We start from the raw sequence: 12,669 nt of genomic DNA, 5'->3' as shown, positions 1-12,669 counted from the left end.
TGTTCTTTAGCTCAAGTCTTTTATTGGTTACTAAAAGCGTATCTCAAAAGGTTCGGTCAAGTTATAAAATAGAAGCGCAGATCCTGCTGCCCGCATGCAGCTCATTAACTGCCTTCATTACGTTCTGCCCGTGTTTAGGAGCCGTGCTCGAGCAGCGATGCCGAGCTGCCTTCAGCAACTACGTGCGCCGCATCGGCCAATGCAGAGCGCGCAAACGGCTCTTCGTCTTTTCCTCTGCACGACGCCGAGCTCGCAGTTCACCTCCGGCAGGAGCCGCGCTCTGCTGCAGCCGCACGCCCGCAGGCCGTGGCTCGGCCCCGCTCAGCTCTCAGCACAACCAGCTGCTGCTCGGCTTGCACGAGGAGCGAGGCTCTAACACAGGAACCTGCAGCTCCCCAGTGGAAGGAAGCGTACATTACATGAAATATACAACCCTTATGAATATGTATATCTGCTATTGATAATTTGAGAGAGTTACAATTCATATAAAGACTTTCAAAACGCGACGGTGCTGCTCTACCTGTGAAATCCACACGCTCGTAGGCAGGCAGCACAAAGCTGTGTTGCAAAATCAGTGCCGTGTACAAAGCAGCACCGCGCCTTCACTCCCTGCATAAATCACAGCCACGCGTGGTTTGTGGCCACTGCAATTCCCTGGCTGCTCGTGCACCCTGACAAAGCAGCTGAGTATTAATGCTGTTAACGCTCTAGCATTTGCAAAAGGGAAAAGCAAAAGCCCTCACAGCTTTCTTCAGCTGCACTGCATCCCCTCTCTGTTTTCATTACACAAACAGGGAAGGAAGAATTCTGCCTTATGCAGGTGGGATTTTACCAATTGAAGGGTCAAAGGAGTTCAGCTGAGCAGGGCCCCGCGGCTCTTTAGTCACACACTGTGTGCATTCTGATTCCCACACACACATTTTTCTTTCCACCTTACACCAAATGCCCGCTGACTCCATCGCTCACCTCCACCACTGTGGAGCCCCTGAGCCGCCGCAGGGCTGTGCTCAGCAGGGCAGGAAGCACAGCATCCCTCCAGTGAATCCTGTGCCCTGGGCTGCTTCTGGGACGAGGAAGCAGCCACAACCTTCCTTGTGCATGGCGGGGAGCGAGGCTGCAGTGGAGGATTTGCTCCTTTCTAATGAGAAAACCACAGTGCTGCTGTGGAAGCTGTGGAGCAGTGCCCTCACCGCTCTGCTCCAGGCCTGCACAGCCTCAGCCATCATATGGAAAAGATCTGAGTTGCTCGGGAGTTTTAAATGGCCATTAATAATGATACACCCAATTATTAAATACAAAATGCGAAGCACAGCCCTTGTCCTGTCACTGCTTTGAGAATGTTTTGCCTGGGCTTTTATTCGGGCCTCCTCTCGGCGTTGGGATCTTGCTTCCTATGGAGGGAGGTCGAACTTTGGTTCTTGAAGGACTTGGTTTCTTCAAATAGTGGCCTCCTGTTTTGCCTGTGAAGAGATGCCACAGGTCACTGCTTGCTCGTCTGAGCCGAGCTGAACTGCATTCACTGACAGCAGCTGAAAGACAGCCTGTGAGGGCTCTGCCCAGGAGCTTGGCACAGCCCTGAAAAGCAGCTGTGAGCAAAGCAAAACTCAGACCCAGCAGTTTAACTCTGGCAACAATCTGAGCACGGAGGGGATGAAACAGCACTGAAAAAAAAAAGCTTGAAGGGGAAGAAAAAGCAGTGGAGGAGAACAGGTTTGGTGCTGCAAGCAGTGGAAATAGCTTGTTTGCTTAACTTCTGCATTCACAAAGCAAGGGGATTCCTACATGTGCCAAATAAGCAAAGACAACTTTAAGAAGGCTGAGATGAGCATCACTTTCTCTCTGCACAGCCCTAAGCTCTGCCCAGCTCCTGCTTCCACTGGGAAAGGAAAAGCAGCACCCAGCACACAGCACTCGATTCCTTTTGCACTTAGGATGAGACCAGCGTCCTCTGTTGGACATCACAGCCAAAACAGGCTCTCAATGCACTGCGTTGGTGGTCAGGAGCTTTCCAGACTGTCACTGCTTGCTATCACTGCTGATTGTTCTATTCATGACCATGCTGTTAAGTAGGAGCAAGGCTGAAACGATCCAATTATCAGACGTGTCAGTTTCCCTGGCAACTGACCTTGAAATTACTGTTACTGAAGGCACTGTTACCAAACATCACAACCCAAATGCAAAAAGCGTGTTGAAAATGTAAGCAGCCACCTTGCTCTCGAGGCTGAAATGCTTTCCTTAAGCAGTGGCAACACAGCAAAAAAGAACAATCATTACAAAGAAGTCTTACCAGGCTGCATTGGAATAGTTTTATTTATGGTGGAAAACCTTCGTAGATTCATTGCACAGCCATCCGTGCCCATGAGGTGTGACTTCCAGGCCTAACCAGTTACAAAGAAGTGATATTAAGAAACCAGCAAGGTTAGCCACCCTTCTGCCTACTCAGAATCTTAAACACAGGAGAAGGGGACGCAGGGATAGCTGAGGCTTCAGTGCCACTAAAGAATGTGGACTGCCAGCACTTGGAAGCACGACAGCACCTTCAAAGCACAGGGCAGAGAAGAGGAATGTGGGCACAAGTAACAAAGTCCCCCAATTTCAAGTCCCCTGAGAATGAGAGCCATTCCGTAACCCTGGTGAGTTCTGAAATCTCTGCATGTAAAGCAGTGCTCCAGGAGGGCAAAAGCTCCATCCTCATGATGGAACACAATCAGACCACCCTGGGAAGCAGCCTTACCTCCTCTCCAGGGGAAAAGTTGTCATGGCACAGTGGGCAATGGTTTGCCACATTTTCTGGCTTGGCAGCTGAAAGGATAAAACAATACAGCACAGACAGGTGAGTCTGAACATGCAAGGAGGATCTGCATAGCAAACAACTCACAGAAAGCTGCCCTAGGATTAAAGCAGCCCCAGCCTGTCATCACTCACTGCTCTGAAAGAAGTCTGATCCCTTATGATCATTTACACCCCATGGGTAGTAAACCATCCCTGGCCTCACAGTGCAGGGCTGTGACACAAGCTGCCTTTTCTTTTCTCGCTCGTTTTCCCCACATGCATTCATGGAAGCAAAGCATTTCAAGCACTGGGAAAGGCAGGGATTTTTGTCAGCCGTTCTCTCCTGACGACAGGCTGAGGTTCAGTATTGCTGTGCAGGTCTGACTTGACAAAACCGTGCAGTGCTTGGATGCTGCACTGACCTGACTTCTGAAGTTCAGCCTTCTGCTGACAGCTACTCACCGTTGCAGCTCCTGCTCTTAACGTGTTTGGGCAACTCATCCTTTGGAAAGGCTTCACTGCAGCGCTGGCATTTCCCAAAGCTGTCCTTCTTATCACACTCAGTCAACAAATGCTCCGTCAGGCTTGCTATTTCTACCACCTGCAGCACAACAGAGGTGCCCAAGATTTGTACTGAGTAAACAAGAACAGCATTAAAACAAAGCTTCCCCTGTGATTTTTGGAAGCTAAGGATCTCTTCTCAAAGGAAATGGAAAAAAGAAATGGAGTGCAGTTGATGATACATTTTGTACAACTGCTTTGTTCTAAAAATGCCACCCCAAATCACTCAGTGCTGAGCATTCCTCTGCTGCAGCATTAAATATCTTGTCACGGTAACAGAATAAAATCTGCTGCTGATTTGTGGTGCCTGACCTGCTTGCAGTGCTCACATCTGGTTAACATAGGGCAGCGTTTCCAGTAATGCAGATCCAGTCCTTCCTCTGTGAAGGATTCGTTCCTTTCACCACAAAAAATGCACAGGCTGGGGAAAAAGACAGCAAAGCACAAAGCAATCCATGGAACAGGCAAACACCAGAGCATCAGTAACACACACATGGGAACAGATGTCCCCACTGTTAGAAACCTTCTGAAACACAGCCCTTATTTTCCCTGCATAGTCCTGACCTGTGCTTATTTTTTTATCCCACCAACAGCTACTAAGACAACAAATTCAGAGCAGTGCCAGCCTAGTAGTTACACCTCAACATCCAGGATTGCTCTCAATCTGCTAGAAAGGTTTTCTTTTCCACTGTTTAGAAGTTATGAGCTTTGATCTACTGGAGAAACACTACTATAGCTGTTGGCAGGTTGTACAAAGTACTTCAGGTGATTAGAAGCTATTAATCCAGCTTACTTATCCAGGTAATTTGCAACAGAGGAATGATCATCTGGAATCTCTGCTGCTGCAGGCTGTGGGCTTTTGTACCCTGTAAGAAAGAAAATGGAAATATTCCTTCTGCTGACAACAAAAGCAACAGATCTAATGCAAGATCAATACAACCTGACACACTGAGCACCCACAGTGTTTCCAGGGCATCTCAGCTCTTAGTGCTACCTGAAATTACCTACCTTGATCTTTTGTCTTCTGGAAATCAGACTCTTTTTCCTACGGAACAAAGAATTTTTTAAGTCAGAAATGTCTTTTGTGACTGTGATACTAATGGGGGAGAAAAAGAACCGATTTTGATTTCTCTCTGCAATTAAAGGCTTAGAAGCAGAGCCAACACTTTACAGCACCATCAGCTTCTAAAATGGGAAGGGTTCCAATTCCTTTTTTTGTTACAAAAAACAACACCCCAGGTGTGAAACTCAGGGTGAAAATCAGAGAGAGGAGGCTCTCCCTCCCTCTTCCACACCCCCATCCCTCTTACAACTGACATTACTTGTCCCATGCTGAAATAGTTTGCAAGGAGGCACTTGAGGAAAAGGTTTAAAAATGTTATATTTAGAGCAAAACCAAAACACCCCAACCTTTCCAGCTTGAACTTCTGCTTGTATCTCCTTCAGAGCTGCCAGCTGATCTTGAAGAACTTTTATTTCTGCCTTCTTCTGTCTCTCTGCTTCTTCTGTTGCTGCCTTTTTTTGTGCCTGTGAAGAAAACACTCTTCAATTATGAAAGTTTTTGAACCATCTGCATACAGGAGAATCTGCAGAACACAAAATACCAGCAATCTTCTTACTTACCCTCATTTCAGCTTCAGAAAGTTTACCATCTATTTTAGTAAATCCATCAAAGAGTGTTTTATAGAGAACAGTCTTGCGAACGCTTGCATCATCTGGAGGCAGATATTCCAGAATGGCAGCTTTGTGCTTCCTGTACAGATGGAAGATAATCCTCAGTGCTACGTCACGAACTTCATAAACTCTGTGCTCCAAAGCTCCCGTTGCAAACTGAAAAGAGAACAGAAATAAACACGAATCCCACAGCAACAGAAAGCAGCTCCAAGTGCTGCGACTCCCACCTTCATGGCATTGCTGACGGTGAAGCCGGAGTTTTCAGTTCCCATCTCTTGCAGGAGGCACTCCACTAATTCCACTCGACTCATGGCCAGGTGTGTCGGGGAATTCGGTTTTAGGGGTTGAACCAAATGAAGTGGAACAATCTGAAGAGGTTTCACTTCGCTCCACAGAGCCATTTCCTGCAAACACAGTCAGTGTGCTGTAGGAGTGCTACACGAGGGCAACCAGTGCCTTTGCCAAGCAGAGTTATGAAGCAAGAACTTTGCTGAAATGTAGCTGGGTGTTTCTATCTCAGCAGGGATCAGTTAATTCTAGCTGGCACCTTCCCTAGGGAGCTGCCTCCCGGGGCAGTGCAGCACCTCGTGCTGGGGACAGAAAAGCAGTTTCCTTCCCTTGAGGCCAGAGCTCCTCTACAATGTGTGACCGCTTCCTCATGGCGCTGAAACATTCAGTTACAAATCTCTTGTGAATAAGTCAAGCAGCAGTGATAAAGCAGTCAGTCACTTCTGGGGGCTCTGGTGGCACAACAGAGCATTGCACACCTTGAAGTTTCTGTTACATCCTCCAGTGAAAGGAATTCATTTTCCTTCTCTGTATGGATGCAATCACAGATAAAGAACCCAGAGCCAGAGACCCACCTACCCCCCTCCTGAGGCTGGATTAACACACTTTCACACAGAATTACTCTCCTGAACTCTACTGGAAAACAGCACAGTAATCCCCCAGCAGATCTTCCCAACTGTGCTTTGCCAACACTTAACACAGAATGGACTTTGTCATTTCTGCATGCTGTTGGTAAGTTGGCTTTTACAAGCTATGCTTCAATCACATCCTGAGGCTCAGCTGCTGCTCCTGCTCTGCCTCCCCTCATAGCTGCAAGCTCTGCACTGACACCCAGCCAGGTCAGATGTCACCCACTGGTCCCTCTGTGACGTTCTTGATGTTAACCAAACTGCAGTGCACAGAAAAGCTCTGACCTGAATGAATTTAGAAGCCATGATGCGAAGGCGGGATGAAGAGTCTCCTGTTCTGGACAGCAAACCTGGAAGTGTTTTTTCCACACAGTGAGAAGTTTCCAGCTTTCCCAGTTTGTGTTTTGGTACATATTGTGTAATGAGCATTTTTAAAAGTTTCAGGGAAGCTTGAAAAACCTAAATAAAAAGAAAGAAACGGTGAAGAAAATACCATAGGGAAGAAGCACAACCACAGTATTTTTTAAATGGTATCTAAAATTCTTCTGCCTTAGTTTGAGATCTGCTGCTGAGTGATCCCAGCACTGAGTGATCCCAGCACTGAGTGATCCCAGCACTGAGTGAGGCCTTGCTGATTTCACTGGGACAGAGCAAACGTAAATGGAGCAAATTGCAGGTTGGAGACATTTTCTTATCACACACATCACCACTTACTGAAGACACGATGTCTTTTATGGCTCTTTTTACAAGAAAAATGGCAGCCCTCAGCATGTTCCTTAAATCCTCCTTGGCAGTGCTTGCTGCCATTTCCATCAGCTTCTTGTACACAGCCAGCAATGCATCTTCTCGATACGACCAACTTTTGGAATATGCTCCAGAGACCTGAACACAAAACAAGATCATCTTTTAAAAGGTCAGTACTGATGTTTCAATATTTATACACAGAAACAACCTGAAAAGAACGCGTGAACTGAAGTGTCAAATCCCCAGGCCTTTTCCAAGGGAACCTGGCTTTTACTGCAGGTGTTTCTGCACTTATTTTTTGAGGAATTTGAGTAAAATGGATGAATAGATCATATTTCCAGGAACCACCTGAGACACAGTAATGGTTTCTCTCTCTACAAAAGTCCCTTTTCAGTGCAGGTATCCTGGTAGGGCCTGCACCCCAAGCAGACGACTCGGCAATAAACAATTGGCAGATTATCAAGTCATCAATCCAAAAAGCTCCAGTGCCAAGGCGGTGCCCAACCTGGGCATCCACATCCCCTGGTCCTGCTGTGTGTTTCAGATCTTTGAAGGTGTAAAAACCACATCAGCAATTCCCCGCTGAGTGAGCGAACACCAAACAAACTCACAACAGATCCCAGTAATCCACGTGTTTATTTTGTTGTTCTTTACCAGAGCTTCTCCAAAAACTTCAATAGCAGGGCTGGCCTCCCTCAGTGCCTTCTCACTCAGTGGCTCTGGTTCCCCAGCAATGCCACTTCTTGGAGTATTACTGCTGTCTCCCTCAGTTTTCTCTGGCTCAAGGTATCGAATTGCTTCCTCGGAGTGTTTGTGGATGGCTGGGAGAGGTCTCTCATCGTAAGGTAAAAATTCAACCTAACAGGGAAGATAAGAGCTGCTATTCCAGGAATAACTCAGATGTGAAGTTGTTTCATCATTAATTGGGTTTGCCTCGATTCAATTCACTTTTCCCTTCAAAGCAGTATTGCTTCACAATTAAGTACAGATACTGAAGTTTCCATAGAGGTATTGTGAAAAAACAGAATCAGTGCTTCCAAGTAGTGCTTATCTCTTACATCCCATCACACACACACCAAATGCCTTTTGTGGAAGTGCAGACAGTTACAGGAACCACCTGTTGGTAGGCAGCCAGCAAGCCATAAGCTCTACTTGCTAAATTATTTTATGTCATCATGCTATTAAGAGAATATTACTGCTACAAAAGTCACAGCAAGCCTTCATGAGATTTGCCAAGACTCTGCTGCTTTCCTTGCAGTCACATAAATTTGTTTGCTGCTGACATACGTGATCTCCAAGATTTATTAAGCAGACTGCAGCTGCCTGTCCTGCTACCAAAGCAGCTGTGACTCCTGCAGTCATTTCATGTCTATTTTCTGTTCATCCGTCCGTAAGTCAGATATTGTCTTTTTTTTTTTTAATCTTCCATCTGAATGAACATTTTTAACAGCTTTCCAAGAAATTCAGCCAAGTGAAAGGCCAACAGCAATTATTAGATCAGCAATACTCAGCAAACAGTTTCAAATACTGTACAAGCAATGAGAAAAACCACGACAGACCTTGTTGTTTTGGAAGGCTGAGCACAGAATTTCTTGCTGTGGGGATTTCTCTGGCAACAGAGGCACGTTACTTACTTCTTCTTGGGCAAACACTTCCCTGGAGGTTGTGGGATGAGACAGAGTGGGAGGAGTGGCCTGATGGAGAAAAACAGGCTCAGGAGAATGAGGTTCTGCGGGCTTCTCTTCCTGCAAAGACTCTGCTTTCCACAGCTCTCCCTGTGAACTCTGCAGTTCTGTGTTCTCATGAGGAGGTGAATTTGCAGCCTTTGTGTGCTGAAGATGATCATAAACCGCAGGCTCCACAGGCAGGTCGGGTGGCTTTCGAGTCTGAGATGTTGAAAGAGAGGCGACATTGTACTAAAAGCAGTCCTTACATTCACAGCTGTGACAGTAAACAATATTCTGCCTCTTTCAAATGAACGTCAGTGCCTTGTGAATCTGTATGTGCAGCTCTAGAATAACATTTAGGAATTTAGATGTTATTTGCTTTAAATTCTAATGTAATTTACTGAGAATTAATCACGTTCATAACGTTTGAGTCTCTGGTTGGGAAAACCCACAGTCCAAAGAAAAAGCCTCTCTGGTAACCACTCTCATCCCCTGCATTTATGCTGGTCGCTCAGCCCTTTCTATTTACAGAACTCATGTGACACAGCCTCCCAAACCAGGAACTGCACCCACCATCAGCTCTGCATCCAGCAGGTTGTGGAGCTGCAGCTGCTGATACACTTTCAGGCGGTACGCATCCATCTGCTGCTTTTTCTTCTTAGCAAGATCGTAATCCTCCTTCTCTACAGCGTAGCGTTTCTCCACTTCGTACCGTCCCAGTCTCTCTCCTACCTGGAAAACATTTCAGCTACTTACCTTGGGATCCCATCATTAGAAATACACACGTACGTGACTTCCAAGCAAAAGATTAAGCCAGCTGAATTTAAAATGACTGTTTTTACAACACACTGGGAGTTGTTATGCTTCCACGTTAATGCTAAGATCCTTGATGGATCACCAGAGCACCTGGTGGCTTCAGAGACGAGCAGCTTTGAGCAGTACCTTCTGCAAGTCTGCAATGGCTTGTTTGAGTTTCTTGGCGTAGTCGTAGCGCTCCTGACGGACGGCGTCGTGCTTCTTCTCATCCAGCCTGCGTATTATCTGGGCAACTTCTGGATCCTGGTACATGTCAAAAGCCAAATCATCCAGAGGTGAGATGGAGTCCGACTTCCTGAAGATACAGGACAAGAGAAATCAATAACTGTGGGTATCGGTTTTCTTTTCACAGGCAGAGAGGTAACGGAATACAGAGACTGAGAACTAATGGAGACCAGAAAGATGTTTGGCAGGGTATATGCAAAAGAATATCTTTACCCTAGGTATGTTCCATCTAAGGCAGGATCATCTGATTTAATTCCTAAGTAGTGGTCAATCAGCTTCTCTCTGGAAGGCTTTGTGGGGAAAAGAAAGATCTTAATGCACATTCATCAACAACATGGGTGTTCAGGATAGAAATTCTGACATTGTAATTGTGAGAACTTTAAGGGTGCAAATGCAAACGTTCCAATTGATTGTTTTCATTTTCGCATACACAACTTAGGCTCAATTTCTGAGATCTCCCTTCCTTCAAAGTTAGATCAAAATCGATGCACAGCACCTCTGCTGAAGGATGAAACTACCCGAAGATGCATTCATTATCTCAAGAACCCTGCAGCTCAACATGTGCAGCAACAGTAAAAGCACAGGGGTGCTCTGCCCTTACCTGTTTATTGCTGTCATTCCCGTAGTCTGCTGGATCTCCAATAATATTTATAGCTACCAGGGCAACCTGAGAGAGATTGAAAGAAAAAGTGAAAGCACAAGGTCGTTATTTTGTTCTTATCTCAGACAAATTGAAAAGCATGTTTAAGCACACACAGCCAGTCAGTTGCTGACACTTTGTGCTGATTCACCCTCCAAATCTGAAAAATCAAGTAGTGATTTACTCCAACTCATCTCTCTCCTCCTGTTCCTTGCTTTTACTCAAATGTAGGAAAATGTACAACTTCAATACTGTCTACAAACTACCTTGTCTTCAGCACAGAGCCTGCTATGCAGGCTAAAACTCAAAACAAAAGGCAGTGATGGAACGTGCACTGAGCTCACCTGCTCTGCATAAGCTGCATTTGGTCACGAGTGAAAATGAACTCAGGAGCTTCCATCAGCATTTCAGCTTCTACAGGTGCAGGGGGCAGATTTCTGTGCCCACTCTGTGCTACTGAAACTCCATCTAGCTTACAAAGTAAGGAGCACAACTCAACTTACCTGACTGTACAAGTTGTATTTATTGTCATAATTTTTATGGAAAATCAGCTTCAGGTACTGGCCAACTGCATCCATATACACAGATTTTAACTCTCGAGCTTTGAAACCTGTCTTCTCATTGTCTGAGAGAGGGACATAACTGAGAAGGAAAACGTAGCAGTAAGCAGAGGAAAACACAAACACACAGCTGTGCTTTGGCTCCTCAACTAAGCATTTTGATCAGGTTTAAAACTCACTCATCAACCAAACAGCACGCTGTCATTTACACCAGTGTTCACCTGCATCATGCCTCTCACAGCAACCACACAAACCTCACCGGCTCGTTAAGGCCCCACTGCTTTAAGTGGGATTGATTTTAACCCACTGTTTGTAACATGGCTGGATCAGCCCCAGTATCCCCAGATTGCTTTTTATTTCCTTCTGAGGCCTTGATTAAGGTAATACAACAATTCAGAGCTGTCAGACTCACCCTAGTCTGTGAAACCTCTCTGACTGATAAGGAGCAAAGTATTCAGGCAAGCTTTCACTGATGAAGAACTCAATTTTGCTTGATATCATGTACTGGTGAGCAAGCAGCTGCAGTTTTCGTATTCGACATCTCTCCACCAACTGCAGAACGATTTCTTGTGGGTACTGACAGAGTCTGCAAATGTGCACAATGTTGAGCCATCTTTTTAAAGATCACTTCACTGCCACCTTGAATAACATTTAATCATGAAACTTTCCAAAGTTGTTACAGTTTGCCATCGTTACAAATATTGCAAAAAAAATAAAAAAGAGTAGAAACATTTTTCACTTTAATGCATGTGTGTGTCTGTTAATGTGCACTGCTGTGGTGGTTTAACATGGCAGCATATCAGTCACTATGAAGGAAAAGGACTGTTCCAGCTGAAACTAAGACAACTACATACATCCAGAAGATGTATTGTGAAGATTGTAGTTTTAATACCAAGTCAACGCGGTCACAAACTCTAAGATGACCTTTTGTTGTAACCAAGGCTTTTTTTTCCCCTGCAGAACAAGCATTCCACAGGGTTAAAGTAACTCAGAAGCTTTTGTTTTATAACCAATTTGGTCTAGCATTAAACTAGTCTGAGCACGCATGCTGCATCTCCCACTCACTGCACACTCAGTGCTGGAGAATTAAGCACGTCCCTCTCCCTTGCAGTACCTCGGTGACCGCCATCCATTCACTGTTGGTGCGTGGACCATCAGCTCCTTTGCACTGAAGCCATCTTCGTGCCCCGATGAGCTAACGACTACAAAGCCAATCTTGTGCGGCATCCTGCAGAGGCGAGCTATTCAAAACAACCACGTTTCAAACTTAAGCTAATCCCTAGGAAGGCAATAAAACAACACTGAACCAGCGCAGTCCAAGAATTCCGTACTGTGGTCCATTAAGCCAGCAGCTGATGACTGTAAATCTGAATTTATTGAATGCCAGCTCCATAAAATGAGCCATGTTCTTATGCTGAGTGTTTTAGCAGGACTTGGTGAAGCGAGGGCTCGGTTAACTTGTACAGCTAGTTAAACCATCAGACTGTGCAAAAAGCAGAGCCCTTGTGGGCTCCTTCCAAGTACCGGAAGGCTAAATATAACAATCCAAGACAAAACTCAAACTGTGATGAGCCTAGAAGCTTCTTCTTGCCCCACATGTCCGGATGCAGGACCTTCAGAGCAGCGTGACATCCCGCCCCGTGTGTTTGACAGGGAATAATAATAACAAGAGGACAGAATCGACCCAGGCAGAAGTCACCCAGCAGCATTTCACAGCCATGCAAGTCTACAGACACACAGACAGACAAACACACAGGCACACAGGCACACACACCCCTGGACGGCGCTGTGAGGAATCTCTTCCCGCCCTTCCCTCAGCACGGAGGGCAGCGCCCCACAGGCCGCAGCTCGGGAAACGGCCCTTACCGAGCCGTTCTACGGCCCGAGCCGCCACGTAGGGGCCCTGAATGCCGGGACGGCTTGGCACAGCCCTTCGAGGGGAGATCCGCGGGCGGAGGGAAGCAGAAAGGATCGAGCCAGGCCCACACAGCAACGCACTCACCTCAGCGCGGCTCCATCGCTCGTCACCGTAGCAACGGCGCGGGCGCCGCCACGCATGCGCAGCCCCCAACGCGGGCCGCAGCGACGCGCAT

General features: G+C 46.3%; 1 protein-coding gene across 3 annotated transcripts; it reads right to left on the bottom strand.

Annotated features, from left to right (window-relative positions):
- Positions 1 to 6: 6 nt before the first annotated feature.
- On the bottom strand, positions 7 to 12,641 carry CEP104 (centrosomal protein 104). Of its 3 annotated transcripts, none has more exons than XM_052691913.1 (22): positions 12,579 to 12,641; positions 11,691 to 11,817; positions 10,989 to 11,162; positions 10,520 to 10,658; positions 9,978 to 10,043; positions 9,590 to 9,666; positions 9,278 to 9,446; positions 8,909 to 9,067; positions 8,228 to 8,554; positions 7,323 to 7,526; positions 6,639 to 6,806; positions 6,210 to 6,383; positions 5,235 to 5,411; positions 4,957 to 5,163; positions 4,744 to 4,860; positions 4,342 to 4,378; positions 4,127 to 4,199; positions 3,646 to 3,754; positions 3,235 to 3,373; positions 2,735 to 2,802; positions 2,288 to 2,378; positions 7 to 1,460 (listed from the first exon to the last, which is right to left on the bottom strand). In XM_052691913.1, exons 2-22 carry the CDS (start codon positions 11,801 to 11,803, stop codon positions 1,324 to 1,326), a joined length of 2,925 nt encoding a protein of 974 aa, XP_052547873.1. In that variant the 5' UTR covers positions 11,804 to 11,817; positions 12,579 to 12,641; the 3' UTR covers positions 7 to 1,323. The 3 variants fall into 3 exon arrangements, with proteins under 3 accessions (XP_052547873.1, XP_052547872.1, XP_052547875.1); XM_052691912.1 differs by having other exon boundaries at positions 11,691 to 11,855; positions 12,579 to 12,603; XM_052691915.1 differs by having other exon boundaries at positions 8,303 to 8,554; positions 11,691 to 11,855; positions 12,579 to 12,602.
- Positions 12,642 to 12,669: the final 28 nt, after the last annotated feature.

This window comes from Tympanuchus pallidicinctus, unplaced genomic scaffold, assembly GCF_026119805.1.
Source record: "Tympanuchus pallidicinctus isolate F22 unplaced genomic scaffold, pur_lepc_1.0 scaffold29, whole genome shotgun sequence".
Classification (NCBI taxonomy): Eukaryota; Metazoa; Chordata; class Aves; order Galliformes; family Phasianidae; genus Tympanuchus; species Tympanuchus pallidicinctus.
Note: the sequence above shows the minus strand (reverse complement) of the source record. Positions and strands in the feature narration are given on the sequence as shown.